This window comes from Vigna radiata, chromosome 8 (genome assembly GCF_000741045.1).
Source record: "Vigna radiata var. radiata cultivar VC1973A chromosome 8, Vradiata_ver6, whole genome shotgun sequence".
Lineage (NCBI taxonomy): Eukaryota > Viridiplantae > Streptophyta > Magnoliopsida > Fabales > Fabaceae > Vigna > Vigna radiata.
The window spans coordinates 40274490-40288050 of record NC_028358.1 but is presented as its reverse complement, the minus strand read 5'-3'; the positions used below and the strand labels follow the sequence as shown (position 1 = coordinate 40288050).

The following is a 13561-nucleotide window of genomic DNA, read 5'->3' as shown; positions in this document are numbered from 1 at the left end:
ATGAAGAAAGAGAAAATATTAAAATAATATTAATTATGGTTAAAATGGTAATTTTTAGAGGTGCAGGATGAAAGCTTGGAGGTGGAGGATGAAACATCCTAATCCATACCTATAAGAACTCTATGAATTGTTGGGTTAGTGACAGTGTTGGGCTTTTCTAATCCACCAGATTCTTCGGCCTAAAGCCCACAAACATTCTCACAGGTCAACAATGGACTTATTGGAATCACTACTTTGGAGACAAAAAATTGATAAAAACATTTAATTTCAGTCGGAAGATTGAGGTGTAACTTACTTAGATTAAGGATTTATGAACAATTTTTTTCCATAAAAATTTCTGGAAAATAAAATAAAGTTTTTCTATAAATTTATGAACAAGTTGAAATATTAAATTTTAAGAAATTATATGAAGTAATTTTTATGAATTGGTTCGTATAAAAAATAATTTTAATCTATAAAGACTTTTATCTCGTTCTTTATTTTTTAAAGATATTTATTTGTAAGAAAATGTATCCAAAGAAATATTAAGTTATATTAACAGTTGATATATTCCATCTACAAAATGTGGACCCATTTCGATTCTCCATCACCATTAATATTCATTCGTACAATCACATGTGTGCAAACCCAAAGTCAAATATATTATTATTCCTTGAAATAAGTTTCTAATAATTAAGAAAACATATATAATTTTAAGTACGGTTTGTAAACAGGGATTCATACAAGTTTTTTGTACATAGAACAGTTCAAAACTTTTAGTAAATTTATCTTTAAACTAAAGCAACCTTACAGAGTAATTAAACTTAAAATTACAAAATGGTTTTACGCAACAAAGAAATAAGTTTATTGAGGATTTTTTAGTAAGAAATTAAAAGTGAAGGGTCTTATGAACAATTATTTTTATTTTTATTTTTTTAATAAAACTTTGATATGATAACTATTGTTGGACTTTTGGGTATCGTGATAGTTATGTGATACATAATAAAAACTCAATTTAATAAAAATAAATAATTTAATTTGAGAAATACACATCCTTTATCCTTTGTCGAATATTAAATATAACTTTTTTTTTTCTGATTATAAAGTATTAGCAAATTATTAATGTATAATGAAAAATTTTATTGATTATCTTTAACGGGATTTCCTTAATTAAATTTTTATAATGATGTCCTTAGAAGTATTATTTTGATTAAAACAATATTTATTAGTTTAAAATGATTGGTAATTAATTGAAGGGTTAAGTGCACATGGATTGTTTAATCACCAACCGCTATTAAGGAGGACTATCTAACGAGAGATGTGGAATAGTGTTTATTGTTTTAGCTTTACATGGTTTGAGAAAACTTGTCTAAGATGCAATGAACTAAAACCATGCAATTCAATTCCCAATCACACTGTCTCCCAAAGATGTCATTATCCAAAACAGGAAACATATTACTGGAAATTGGATTCAATGATTTATTTTTATCATCTTAATTACTCAATGAAGGAACAGAAATCTGGTGAGGAAACATAGCAAATCTACCATTCTCGGAGGAAAGAAACACTGTTCTGTCGATGTTTTTCCTGTGTTTCTGGGTGCATTGCACATTCTTAATTTCTTAACTAATATTAGGCTTCTTAAAATTGGTTCATGGAACCTAGCTTAGGTTTTTGTGTTTTATTCTTTCTATGTTAGTTTCAACCAGACAATATCAACATCGCCCATTTTTTTTCCCTTTCCATGGATAAACATATTTTCTCTTTAGCTCTTTCCTTTCAAAATTCACTTTTTTTAAATGGAATTATCGTTCAACTTATAAATAAGTGTTTCATCATACACACTTTTTTATTCCTATGTCTAGTCTTCGTAAATAGAATAATAATAATAATAAGAACTCTCTAATAAATAATTGATCTTTATTGCTTATATTATTATTTTTCGCATTAAAGAAATATAATGGGATTGAGAATCAAGTCTAACACTTTTTTATAGCATTTTTATATTTTTTATGAACATTATTTTGAGATTTTTCTTTTAATCCTTAATTATATTCACACTTATAATTCTATTTTTCCTTATCTATTAACATACTTCTTGTAAAGAGAGATTTTTTGTAAGATGATAATTTTCCAAATAAATTACACTCGAAACAGTTTAAATTTTAAGGGATAAATTATTAAGTTACACTTTTATCTTTACTATTAAAATTAATATAAAATAAAATGTAATTTTTATTATTATAATAAATATTAATATTATTATTATTATTAGTGATAGTATTATTGCTATCATTATTATCAATATTTTTATAATAATAATTATTATTAATATTAATTTTTTTCAATAGTTTTAATTCCGCAATTATCATTAATACTAATGAGGATGTTATTACCATTAATAAAATTTAGACACACGCTTAGATTCTCAGGAAAGATCACAAGTGAAATCTACTGTTGTGGCGGAGCTTCAAGTGTAGAAGAGAGTGAGGGGGCCACGTTTGGTTAATTTTGGAATGCTTCTGTTGTCATTAATTATGCCTTAGAAAATTGCAATACTTTGTAGATGGTCTCAATATACATTTTGACCTCTGTGCAATTACAAAACACTCTTTTTCTCACCAACAAGCACAGTTCAAACCTCCATAATGTCTCAGATTTAACTTTGAATTTGCAGTCTGGCTAATCATGTCATACCACTACCACTTTCAATGCCTTTCTACATACATAACATTACCACCAAAAACCCTACTTCATTGCTTAATTCAAACACACAATCATTCAAACACTATTATCTCTCTCTCTCTCTCTATATGTATAGTTACATATCCATTCCTTTACTTATTTCCTAATAGCTTTATTTTGCAAGTAGCACGTTAAATGTAGTGTATGCGTATCTTGTATGTTTTATTAAAGTTATTTTATAGAGAAACAAAAAAGCATACTTTTTTATATATATTATAAGTTAAAGCTTATAACGAAATCTTATTAAACTACTTTTTTAAATCACTTTTGTTGTTTTCATGTTATCTCTCCTACATGATTTTAAATAGTTATATAAAAAGCGACTTTAAGATTATTTTTATTTCTTCTTTTTAGTTTTTTTAAGAACTTTTATTTATAAAAAAATGTTTTGGAGAAACAAATTTAAATAATAATTTATATAAAAAAGCATACTTTTTTTAAGTTTATATTTTTAAAAATTTGTATAATGTTATCTTTTTGCTTAGAATGATTATTTGCTTTTAAATTGGAGTTATAAGATTTATCTAAAGAAGGGTAAGAGAGGTTGTGGTTTAACCCTCTCATTAATATTTAAAAGATATAAAATTGACCTGATAAAAGTTAGAAAAAACAAAAGGAGAGGAAGGATAAAAGAGGTTGTAGGTTGAACTCTTCTACTGACCAACAACTAATACTTGTCCATAAAGAAAAATTTTCTTTTAACTTTGTAAAGGTAAGATAGTCTTTTAAGGTATTTCAAAACGTGGTTATTTCTAAATGAACTTCTTTTAAACTTTTATGGTAAATTCATTATAGAAAAAATATTTTATAATCAAGTTTTTTTTCTGTTTATTTTTTTTTAGTTGTTATATTTTTAGTTTAAACCATATTAAACTAATTCACATATATAAAAATGCTGTCTAAGGATAAAAATGTCACAATTATATATACATTTGTGGTTTAAAAACTACTAAAGGTCATGTTCTATAAAACATTGATTATTTAGGCACTATATTTTTAAATATTGTCCTTAGAAAATGTAAGCTAACTAATAAAATCCTAATTTCATTATCTAAGTTTTCTCTATCAATTTTTACATTTTCATGCTATTTCTTTTTTAGTTACACTTTGAAAATCCTCTTCACACTTTTAAATTAGACAACGTTTACATGAAAACAATTCAAAAATCATGGTTCAAAATAAAAATAAGTTAACATTTTTTATTATTGATTATATATAAGCTTGGAATTAGTGAAATTTAATTTCCATTTTTTTTATAAAAAAATAATTTATAGATCCGTATATAAGATCGATAGATAACACTTGTTTATATTTATATACAGACTATAGCATTTATATACAGATATTATCTTTAGGAAACATTCTGACCACTATGAGTATAAATTACATACGGATATATCAATAAATAAAATTCATATGTAAAATTCGATGTAACTCATCCGTGTGTGATACCTATATTATATATGGATCAAAATTCGTATGTGATATCAATTGATAATAACAAGTTTTTTCTTTGTAGTACTTTAATGTATAACAAAAATGTTCCATTTATTTTAAGAAAATCGTTAGAAAATGTAGATAGTTATAGACTAATTATAAAAACATGAAAAATTTATACTATATTTATAACTTTTGGTTTAATGTTAAACGTTCAATTCAATGAATTGGCATCAAGTCAAAGTCACAAATTCTATTTCCAATAAAAACAGTTTGATGCTTTCTTAGAGGAAAAATTACTGAAAGAAAAACATTATAGCTTAAAAGTGTAGTCTATCGAAGCAATGACCACAGCTAAAAAGCAATGATTAAACCGTTGCATAATCTTAGGGCCTCGACTTTTCTACTTTATAGACAACATTTTTAGTTTGTTGTATAAACTAAAAAATGGTGTATTATGAATGACATACTATTATTTTATCATATTTCCTTTCTTAGTTGTCTCTTGAGATTTTTGTGATTAATATAAATTAGTATTACAAACCATCTAAATTAAAAAATAAATTTTATTACTTTAATAAAAAGCATGTCCTTTGATAATAAGAAACTATCCTTGTTACCTACATCAATGGTGATGACAATAATATCCCTTAATTGTTATAAATGATAACATGTAGGGATGACAATGGAATAGCACAGAGAACAGTTTCACTATCTCATATTCATAAAAAATAGAAACCACCTTCGTCTCCATAATGGATATACACTCATCCCGTGTTTGTACGTATGTGATAGTTTCAATGTCAATTAATATTTATAACATAATAAAATAAATTTACAAAGAAGACATAATATTATTAAATATTCAATGTGAAAAAGATATATTATTTTTTTTTAGTATTAAATATTAAGAAAAAAAATTATAATTATATACCTTTAAAATTAAAATATCAACTAAAATTTAATGAAACTAAAATATTTATTAAATTTGCAAAGTTAATGAGACTAAGATATTTCATCTTTTAAATTTTAATATATATATATATATATATATATATATATATATATATATTAGGTGATGATAAATAATATTTATGATTATGTTATTAAATTATTATATTATAGTAAATAACTTTTTTTATATAATTGTAATGATGATAAAAAAGAATTATATAAAAAAATTACATAAATATTCTAGATAATAAAAAATAAAAATAAACAATTAATGTGTATCTTATAAATAATTTAATACATTATTAAATAAAATCTCATAAATGAAAACGAACGTATAATAAAAAAAATATGATAAGATGAAAAATATTTTAGATAAAATCATTTTTTGTTGATATAATATGTTATAATTATATAAAGAATTATTACTAATTTGATATAATAATATTATTATTAATTTGACTGAATAGATAGCATTAATTTATTTTTGAAAAATATAGGAACAGTTTGAGAAAGTTAAAAACATACATAAAACTTTTAAAGCATACTTTTTAACTTCTAATTTTTGGGAAAACTTGAAACTTTCTCTAACAGGAATTTATGTAAAGGTAACGATTGAACTTTAAACAAATATCTTTATTTTTGTTTTTTACTGGCATAGATACTTTTTTTTCTTTATTTTTTTATTGTATAATTTTATTTTAAGTATACTAAATTTATATTTTAAAAGTTTGAAATAAGTTTATTTAAAATTAAACACATAAAATAAATAAAAATATCTGTGGGTACAAAAAGAAATTAAATGTATTTTTTCGTGGTGTTGCCATCTCCGCAATAAGCTATTTACAAGTTCTCTACAATAAGAACGGTTATTTGGTGTAATAATGAAGTATTTAAGTATGATAATCAAGTTACTGTTTTCTCAATCTCTCAAGTGAAGTGAGATTGTTATATTTTGTAAAAAAGTTATATGTCTGTGACCAAATGATTTTTAGTAAGTGTCATAATCTTTAACTAAAATAAACAATGGAAGATTTATAACACTTTTATTACGGTAATTATTAGTGAAATGTCCCAACATATTATCAAAACATATTTTTTCGTAAGTAAATTTAGAAATAAAACTATCACCAGTCTGACTTTAAAATGATAAAAAAAATATAAATAAAAGAATTAAACTTACTGAAGTAAAAATCCGTGCATATTTTGATAACAGCCAGCAACAGCTTAAGTTAACCTTTTCTACACATAAAGACTAAAGAAGAGGGTTATGCAAAAGTAGAGGTGATTATTATTTAAATAAAATTTTAAAAATTAAAAAAGATTTTATTAAAGTTTAGAACAGAGTCCATAGTCTGAAGTCGTGTGAAAGAAAGAAGTGATGGTAGCAGAGCACTAGTTTTTATGGCAGTAGTGGCAGCCAACCATTCATTGCTCCTGCTTTCAATGTGTATTTCGTCCTCTCACATTTCTCAACATTGCTTTCACTCAATTCATTTCTGCCACTATTTCACACCAATTGGCACAAATATGCTGTGCGCATTACAAAACAATGATGACAATAATCCATAAGGGGTAAGAATTTCCAAAAATAAAATTTACGCCATTTCTATTTAGCTTATATGCGGGAAAAGGAGCGGAGGGAACAAGAATTGAGATGAAAGTCATGTCAATAATCAGAAAATGAAGTTTGCTTGAATCATTTGATGGCATCGAATCAAAATGAAATAAACCTCAAGCAGAGTGCTAAGAGCACAGACAGACAGAGATATAGTATAAGATCCCTTTGATTCTTCCCATTAATTTACACTCACCACCAGGGGAGTCTCCAACACTACCTAATCATCACACCTATTCCTTTTTCTTTCTTTACAAAGTACACTAAAAATACAAAAATTACACATTTTCTCTTCTTTTTCACCAACACTTGTGCAAAGTTACACTTTTGCCCCACGTTCACCGTCCAATGACTTTCTCACCGGATACATTGATCCTTCTGCAAAAAATTCAAACTACGTTACAACTCATCATTCAAAACAACAAACCCAATTTCACTTCAAATTTTATAACACTCAGTAATGTTAAATTACCTCTCGAGTTAAAGGACCTCTTGCAATGAAGAATGGCGCTTTGAATGCCATCATGCTGCAGCAGCAGCGTGTCATCGCTCCTACTCGCCGGGGAACTAACTCCGGCTACCGCGGACGACGCAGACCGACTCTTCCCCAAATGTTTCGAACCCACCCTCATCCCCTTCCCCTGTTTCTCCATCGTCGAAGAAACAGAGGCTACCGACGGCGACGAAGACGGTGACGTCGCGAAACCTTCGCCGGGGAATCTCATGTTATCACTATATCTCTTGGAGACTTTCACATACAGAGGCTTAATCAGTTTTAGATACTTCCGCAACGCCTCCTTCGAGAACCGCTCCGGTTTCGGCTCATCGTTGCTGTAACCCCGAACCTTGCTCCCGAAGCTTCTCGTGCTGTTATCCCTGCTGAGATTGGGAGAGGATCGGAAATCTTCGACGCTGAGCTTCACCGCGAATACCTTAGCCTCGTTCGCAGAGTGCTCCGTTTTCTGCGGAGGAGCTCTGCTTCGCTTTCGGAACATGAAGATTCTGAAGCTTGGGGCAGACCTGAGAAGCGCAATGGGGGATTGAGGTTTGGATATAGGCTCGATTGGGAGGACCTTACGTTTAGAGATAGGTTCGGTAGGAGACAGAGGTAACGTGGTTTTGAACGGAACGTCGTTTTCTGTTTTGCCCAGTTCGTCTTTGGAGGGAAGACTTTTGAGTTCGGTTGTTGTCGTGGTGGTTCGTTTAGGGTCTTCGTCGTTTTTGTTGTTTTCTTTGTTGTCGAAATCGGGTAGCGTGAGCTCCAAGTCGAAGAAGGAGTCATCTTCGTCGGATTCAGTGTCGGTTTCGACCACCAGGTGGGGTTCGGATGTAGTGGTCATGGTGGCGTGTCTCCAGAACTTGAGGAAGTTCAGAGCGTCCATGAAAGGAAAAGACTCAACAGAGGTGAAACCAGAAAGAGTGTTCTGTTGTTGTGAGGTTGAGTTTTGGGTTTTATAGGGACAGTGAGGTGAATGAACTAAATAAAATAAGTGTGTTTCAGATAGAGAGATAGAGATAGAGATAGAGAGAGAGAGAGAGAGAGAGAGAGAGAGAGGAGGGTTTAACTTTTCGCTTCGTTTAATGGCGCTTGAGTAAGCATTGAATACGGTGCTTTCTTGGGGAATCAGAGGGGCTTAGCTTTTGCTTTTTTGGAGAGAAACGTTTTGCTTTTTGTTTTCATTTTCCTCCTCTCTTTTATTTTATGTTTCTTAAAATTGATTGTTTTGTTTGTGAGCATGTGGGGGAGAGAGAGTAGATAAAAAATTATAAAAAAATGAAAAAAAGGCACTGAGTAATGTACAGTGCCTCTGACCTCAGACCTTGGACTCATACAGAGTCATGAACGAAGCGTTTCAGTCTTTCATCAGAGTTCCACAGGTAAATTTGAAAACTGAGATTTGTTTGGCCCACTTCCGATCCCATCAAATACTGTATTATTCTACTTCTAGCTATACTATATCTCTGCCTGGCTGTGATGCAATGTCACTTTGGATTAAGATTTTTATTTATATGAAGGTACAGAGCCAGAATTATTATTATGAAACTAAACCAAGCAGTTCAGATAAAATCTGTGAATGATTATGAGAGAGCATTGATTAAAGTATTTGTTGTAATGCAGGAGATGCGGTTTGAGATGAAGAGAGTGGAGGGAGGGAGGGATGGCGATAGGAAACTTCCAAAAAGGTAGAGTGGAAGAAAAGGAAAAGAAGGGAAGAAAATGAAAGAGAAAAGGGTCATAAAAAATAGAGAAATGCAGAGCAAAGGAAACGTAAGGGCTATCAACTGCTTTACCTTTCTTTCTTTACAGAGAGAGGAATTAAAAAGAGGTGGTGCAAGTCAGAAAATTGGGTTCTTTTACAAGGCAAAGTCATTAGGTGCAAAGCTAGAGCACGCATGTTCTGCTGCTTTTAGGACCCCATCCTATGTGACTACACCTATCTTTGAAGAGGTCCAAGTCTTTCTGCCATTGAATGAGCACAAGGGTCCAACTCTTTTGCTTCAAAAGGTTTGACTTGTTACTCCCTTTGGCTTTGGCTACCATTCCACTCTTTTCTTATTGGCTAAAACCTCAGAAAATTTCACCCAAGCTCAAAAATAACATTTATAAATAAATTAACCAGCAGAAAAACATTATGAATATTTGAACTTTAATGAGTTTGGTGTCCATGAACTACGTCCGTAGAAATGTCAATTCAAAGGAATTGTCTCTAACTAGGTAAAACATCATTCCTTATTTAATTAGCAGCAACATAATTAGTGGGCCTTAATTTAGAATTCTAAACCTACATCCCAAAGTCCTGATGTTATATGTAAGACTATTTCGAGCACATTTCCAAATCAATTTGTACACCACAGCTAATGAAAACAATGTTTAAGCATCAAGGCCTACTACCTGCCTGAAATTATTACAACTTGAAAATTTTTTATACTTCTTTTCTAATGCTTGGCAAATTCTAAGGGATCTCATAGGGTTGGTCCCGTATCTAGTAGGGGTTATTAGCTGTTTCGACACTGTTTAATTCAATCACAGACAAAATATAATGAACATAAAAAAAATTGAAAGTATCTGCGAAATATCTTATTATAATTATAACAGCATACTCCTCAACATCAATCATTAATTGAGGAAAGGTAGAAAAAACAATTCCCAGAAAGTTAAAAAGATGAAAATCATGATATCATGTATAACCAATAAATACTGTTTTTGGCATAGCAAAAGAAACCATTTATTAAAACAATTCTAATGCATTGTATCATTGTATGGACCTCAACTGCATCACTACTGTCCTATATATCATAACCCTAAAAGTTTTATCATGTGTGTATACCTTTGGAAAATATGCTGATCTTGCGTGGTATGGAATATTTTGTGGTCCTGCTCTTAAATTGTTTAAGTTTTTTCCCTCAAGATTCTCTCTGATCAGTGACAACGGAAAATCACTTCCTTAACTGTTTATCAATCTTTTACACAGTCTTACGATCTTCACTACAAACAAACCAAACTCAAATTTACATTTGAAAGGTACCTTTCAAATTTTAAAGGTTCTGAGCCAGAATATATACTTATAGTGACACCTAACCCTGGAAATATATATCCGAAAACTATGTTTTTAGTTACAAAGGTTCAGAATCTATAAAGAGGAAACGAACGTAATGATTCATAAGACTGTAATACTTCTGGGATATAATCTGATATTCATTTGACTTGTAGTGGTTTAAAAAGTATGTTTGCATGATGGAATTAGAATTTGGATAAGAACAAGGAAGTGTATCTACAGGGTAAGGTTGTGTGACGTTACATAAAATGTTTTATTTTTCCTTATCCCCTCACCTCTTGCCAATTTCAAAAGGAAACCTGTCTGGTTTATGGCTTGCACCACATGAGATTGATTCCTCTTACTTCGGCAGAATTTACTGCCGAGTCTACGAAGATTGAATGTATTTTTTAAACATACTACATAATGATATGATATCACTAGGACAATTTGTTTGTTGTTCTGTTTTCTTCAGTGATTTGTTTATTTTATTTCTTCACGTAGAAAATGAAACACTCTATGTCTGTCTCATTTTTTAAATCTTACTCAACATAATTTGGACTCGACATATTTAAAATAAAGTTGCTAATGCTTCTCTTTCTATAGATGCAGCTGAAGAAGTTGCTTTCGTTTGATGACACACTGTTGTTGGTTGTCAGAGTAGCTTCATTCAAGAAAATGGTGTGCTTATGATGTGTGGTTTAACTCCGTAAGAATAATCAATCACACAAAACTGTTATTTTCTTAACATACTGTCTGTCTGTCTATGTTGAATTTTGCAGGTTGCACCTTATCTAGAACACACATGTGTACGAAGTTGTAATTGGTCTTTTTCTAAACGGATGGTCGAAGAAGTTAAATTAAATGGGTTGAATTTGAATGCTGAAATTGAATTTTGAATTTTTGTAAAATTTAGCATAGTTCCAAATTCTTAATTTGTTGTTCACATTGATGGGAGCCAGTGTGACACTTTGTGTTGGTTGTGTTCTGGTGGTTGGGGGTGGCACTTTCTGTCGTTTTTAGGACAATAACAATTGAATCAATTGGTCAAATGATTCTTCATTGCAGAAATTTCTAAGTGGGGTCTTCATGCTCCATGCTAGTGGGGGCAGCAGGAACAGGATTTTCTACCATAAAGTTTTGTGTGGTTTTCAGTACCAAACCAAAATAAGAAATCAGAAGCTTGCCAAGTCTTGTAGAGAAGTTCATGTCTTTGCATGTTCATATATAGAAAGGAGAATATAGGTATAGTATTCTGTGTATGTATCATTGTAACCTCTTTTGACCGGATACTGTGAGAACTGAATACCTTGTACTTTTCCATTTAGATTAATCCGAATTGTATTACTGATTTCAGATGAATATATATATAGGAGTTGTGGGTTCATTTATAAAATAAGTAGATGGAGATTTCAAAACCTTTTTATGAGTGATCAATCTTCTAGACTCATCACATTACACCATAGGTAGTTGGAGATTTCTTAATTTTTTTTTTCAGAACCTGTATAACAACAGTAGTTAATATAAGGTCTACTGTTTATCCAATCAACAATTTCTGAGCACCTTCATTGACATAAAAGAAGGAAATGAAAACTCATTTTTTTGACTGTTTCACAATAGATAAACTTAATTCTATTGCAGGTAACAAGGTGACACTGTGAATTTACCCACACACTCACACCTAATAAAGTTTGACTATTCAAAACCTTAATAATTAAGCCTGTGTACGAATACATTTCACTGCTCAAAATCTTAATAACTAAGCCTTTGTTCAGAACTAGGAGCCAAAATTCGCCAACTTTATTAGAACTTGAAAATCAAAATTGATAACAAAACATGGGCAGTGAAAAAGCAAGATAAAAACGATGAACTTCTAAGTTGACCACTTTTATTTCAATGTCTCTTACATGCACAACCATGCAGCATTACTATGTCTCTTATATGCGCTACTATAAAATGGTGGTAATAACTTTAATTAAATTTTTTAAGTCTAATTTAATTGAGGATCTATGCCTACAACCTGTAAGGTCTAATTAGATTCTTATATCAGTTTTATCTGAACTAAAATGCCAAGTCACAGTGCAGCTTTATATGTTAAGTAAGAGTATTTGTTTCCTGGATGAAATTATATGTTTCAAATATTAATATTTTCATGAAAGATGTGTCATAAATTTTTAATATTTTTTACTATTTTAATACACAAATACATATTTAAAATACATACAATAAAATTAAAATAAGAAGTTAGTTTAATAAATAATTTCAGTTTCTACGAAAATATAGAACTCCCACCTTCCTGCATTCCTGCATGAAACGAGAAAAAGAAACGTGTACATAAATTCTTACCAATAAATTACGTCTCAAATTAACATGTCAGTGTCTCCAACTCGAATGATTGAAAATAATTGTTAAAAGATTTCAGAAAAAAAAAATGTATACATGCTTTTATTTCTTATTTTATTTCTTGGTAACCAGCTTTTAGCTTTGGAGGGTGACTATTCAGTTGATAAAACAATAATGTTTTTAAAAGTTAAAAATAAGTTATATATGATTTTTAAAATATTTCTTTTAAATATGTAAACCTAAGAAATAGTTCTCATAGAAAAATTAACCAGCATATTTTTTATCAGTTGCGTATTTATAAAAAGATTTATTTGATTTTGAAAAATAACAGATGAATAATTCATTCATAGACTTAAATAAATAAGTTTGATCATTTTTTAATAGACAAATTAGCAAAATTTAGTTATAAATAGATAAATTGCTTAACTTCCCTAATCTTAGCTACATATAATAAAATGAATCGGTCAAAAGCATTGCTTTATTTTGTTTATCATTAACCAATGCCTGTTTTCTTTTCAAATGTCAAACTTTCAACCAAGCCCAAGTCCATCATTTATGGCAATTATCGATTTCTCATTCCAATGACTTTCGGGAAAGAAAGAAAAACTTTACCTGCAATGCTCCAAGGCCTAATGAAGAAGAAGGAGGTCAAAAAATTAGGATTAAACTAAATAACCCATCAGGTCATTTTAGAAATTCCACATAAATTATTGGTGCAGAAAGAGATCTGATGGGTGTAGGAAGCAATTTCTTGAATCAAAATGGAAATTCAGGCCCAAAACATAAGGTTTGATATGAAAAAAAGCTAAGGGAGATGAAAATAATAAAAATGGCGCACATCTAATTAGCAAACTTCCTCAGTAATCTATACAAATTCCAAAACATAAATTCATCTGAGCTTTTCTTTCTTTCTTTTTATTAAAATTGGTTTCAAGTGGTGTGATTTATATTT

The 13561-nt window shown here is 29.7% G+C and overlaps 1 protein-coding gene across 1 annotated transcript; it reads right to left on the bottom strand.

The window, feature by feature from the left end:
- Positions 1-6785: 6785 nt before the first annotated feature.
- On the bottom strand, positions 6786-8356 carry LOC106771360 (probable membrane-associated kinase regulator 5). The gene is made up of 2 exons (XM_014657330.2): positions 7203-8356; positions 6786-7108 (listed from the first exon to the last, which is right to left on the bottom strand). Exons 1-2 carry the CDS (start codon positions 8110-8112, stop codon positions 7050-7052), a joined length of 969 nt encoding a protein of 322 aa, XP_014512816.1. The 5' UTR covers positions 8113-8356; the 3' UTR covers positions 6786-7049.
- Between the last annotated feature and the right edge of the window lie 5205 nt (positions 8357-13561).

Coding starts and splice junctions, on each gene's coding strand:
- LOC106771360 (XM_014657330.2), bottom strand. CDS start 8,112: ATGGACGCTCTGAACTTCCTCAAGTTCTGGAGACACGCCACCATGACC. Junction 7,109..7,202: donor GAGGTCCTTTAACTCGAGAG/GTAATTTAACAT, acceptor AATTTTTTGCAG/AAGGATCAATGTATCCGGTG.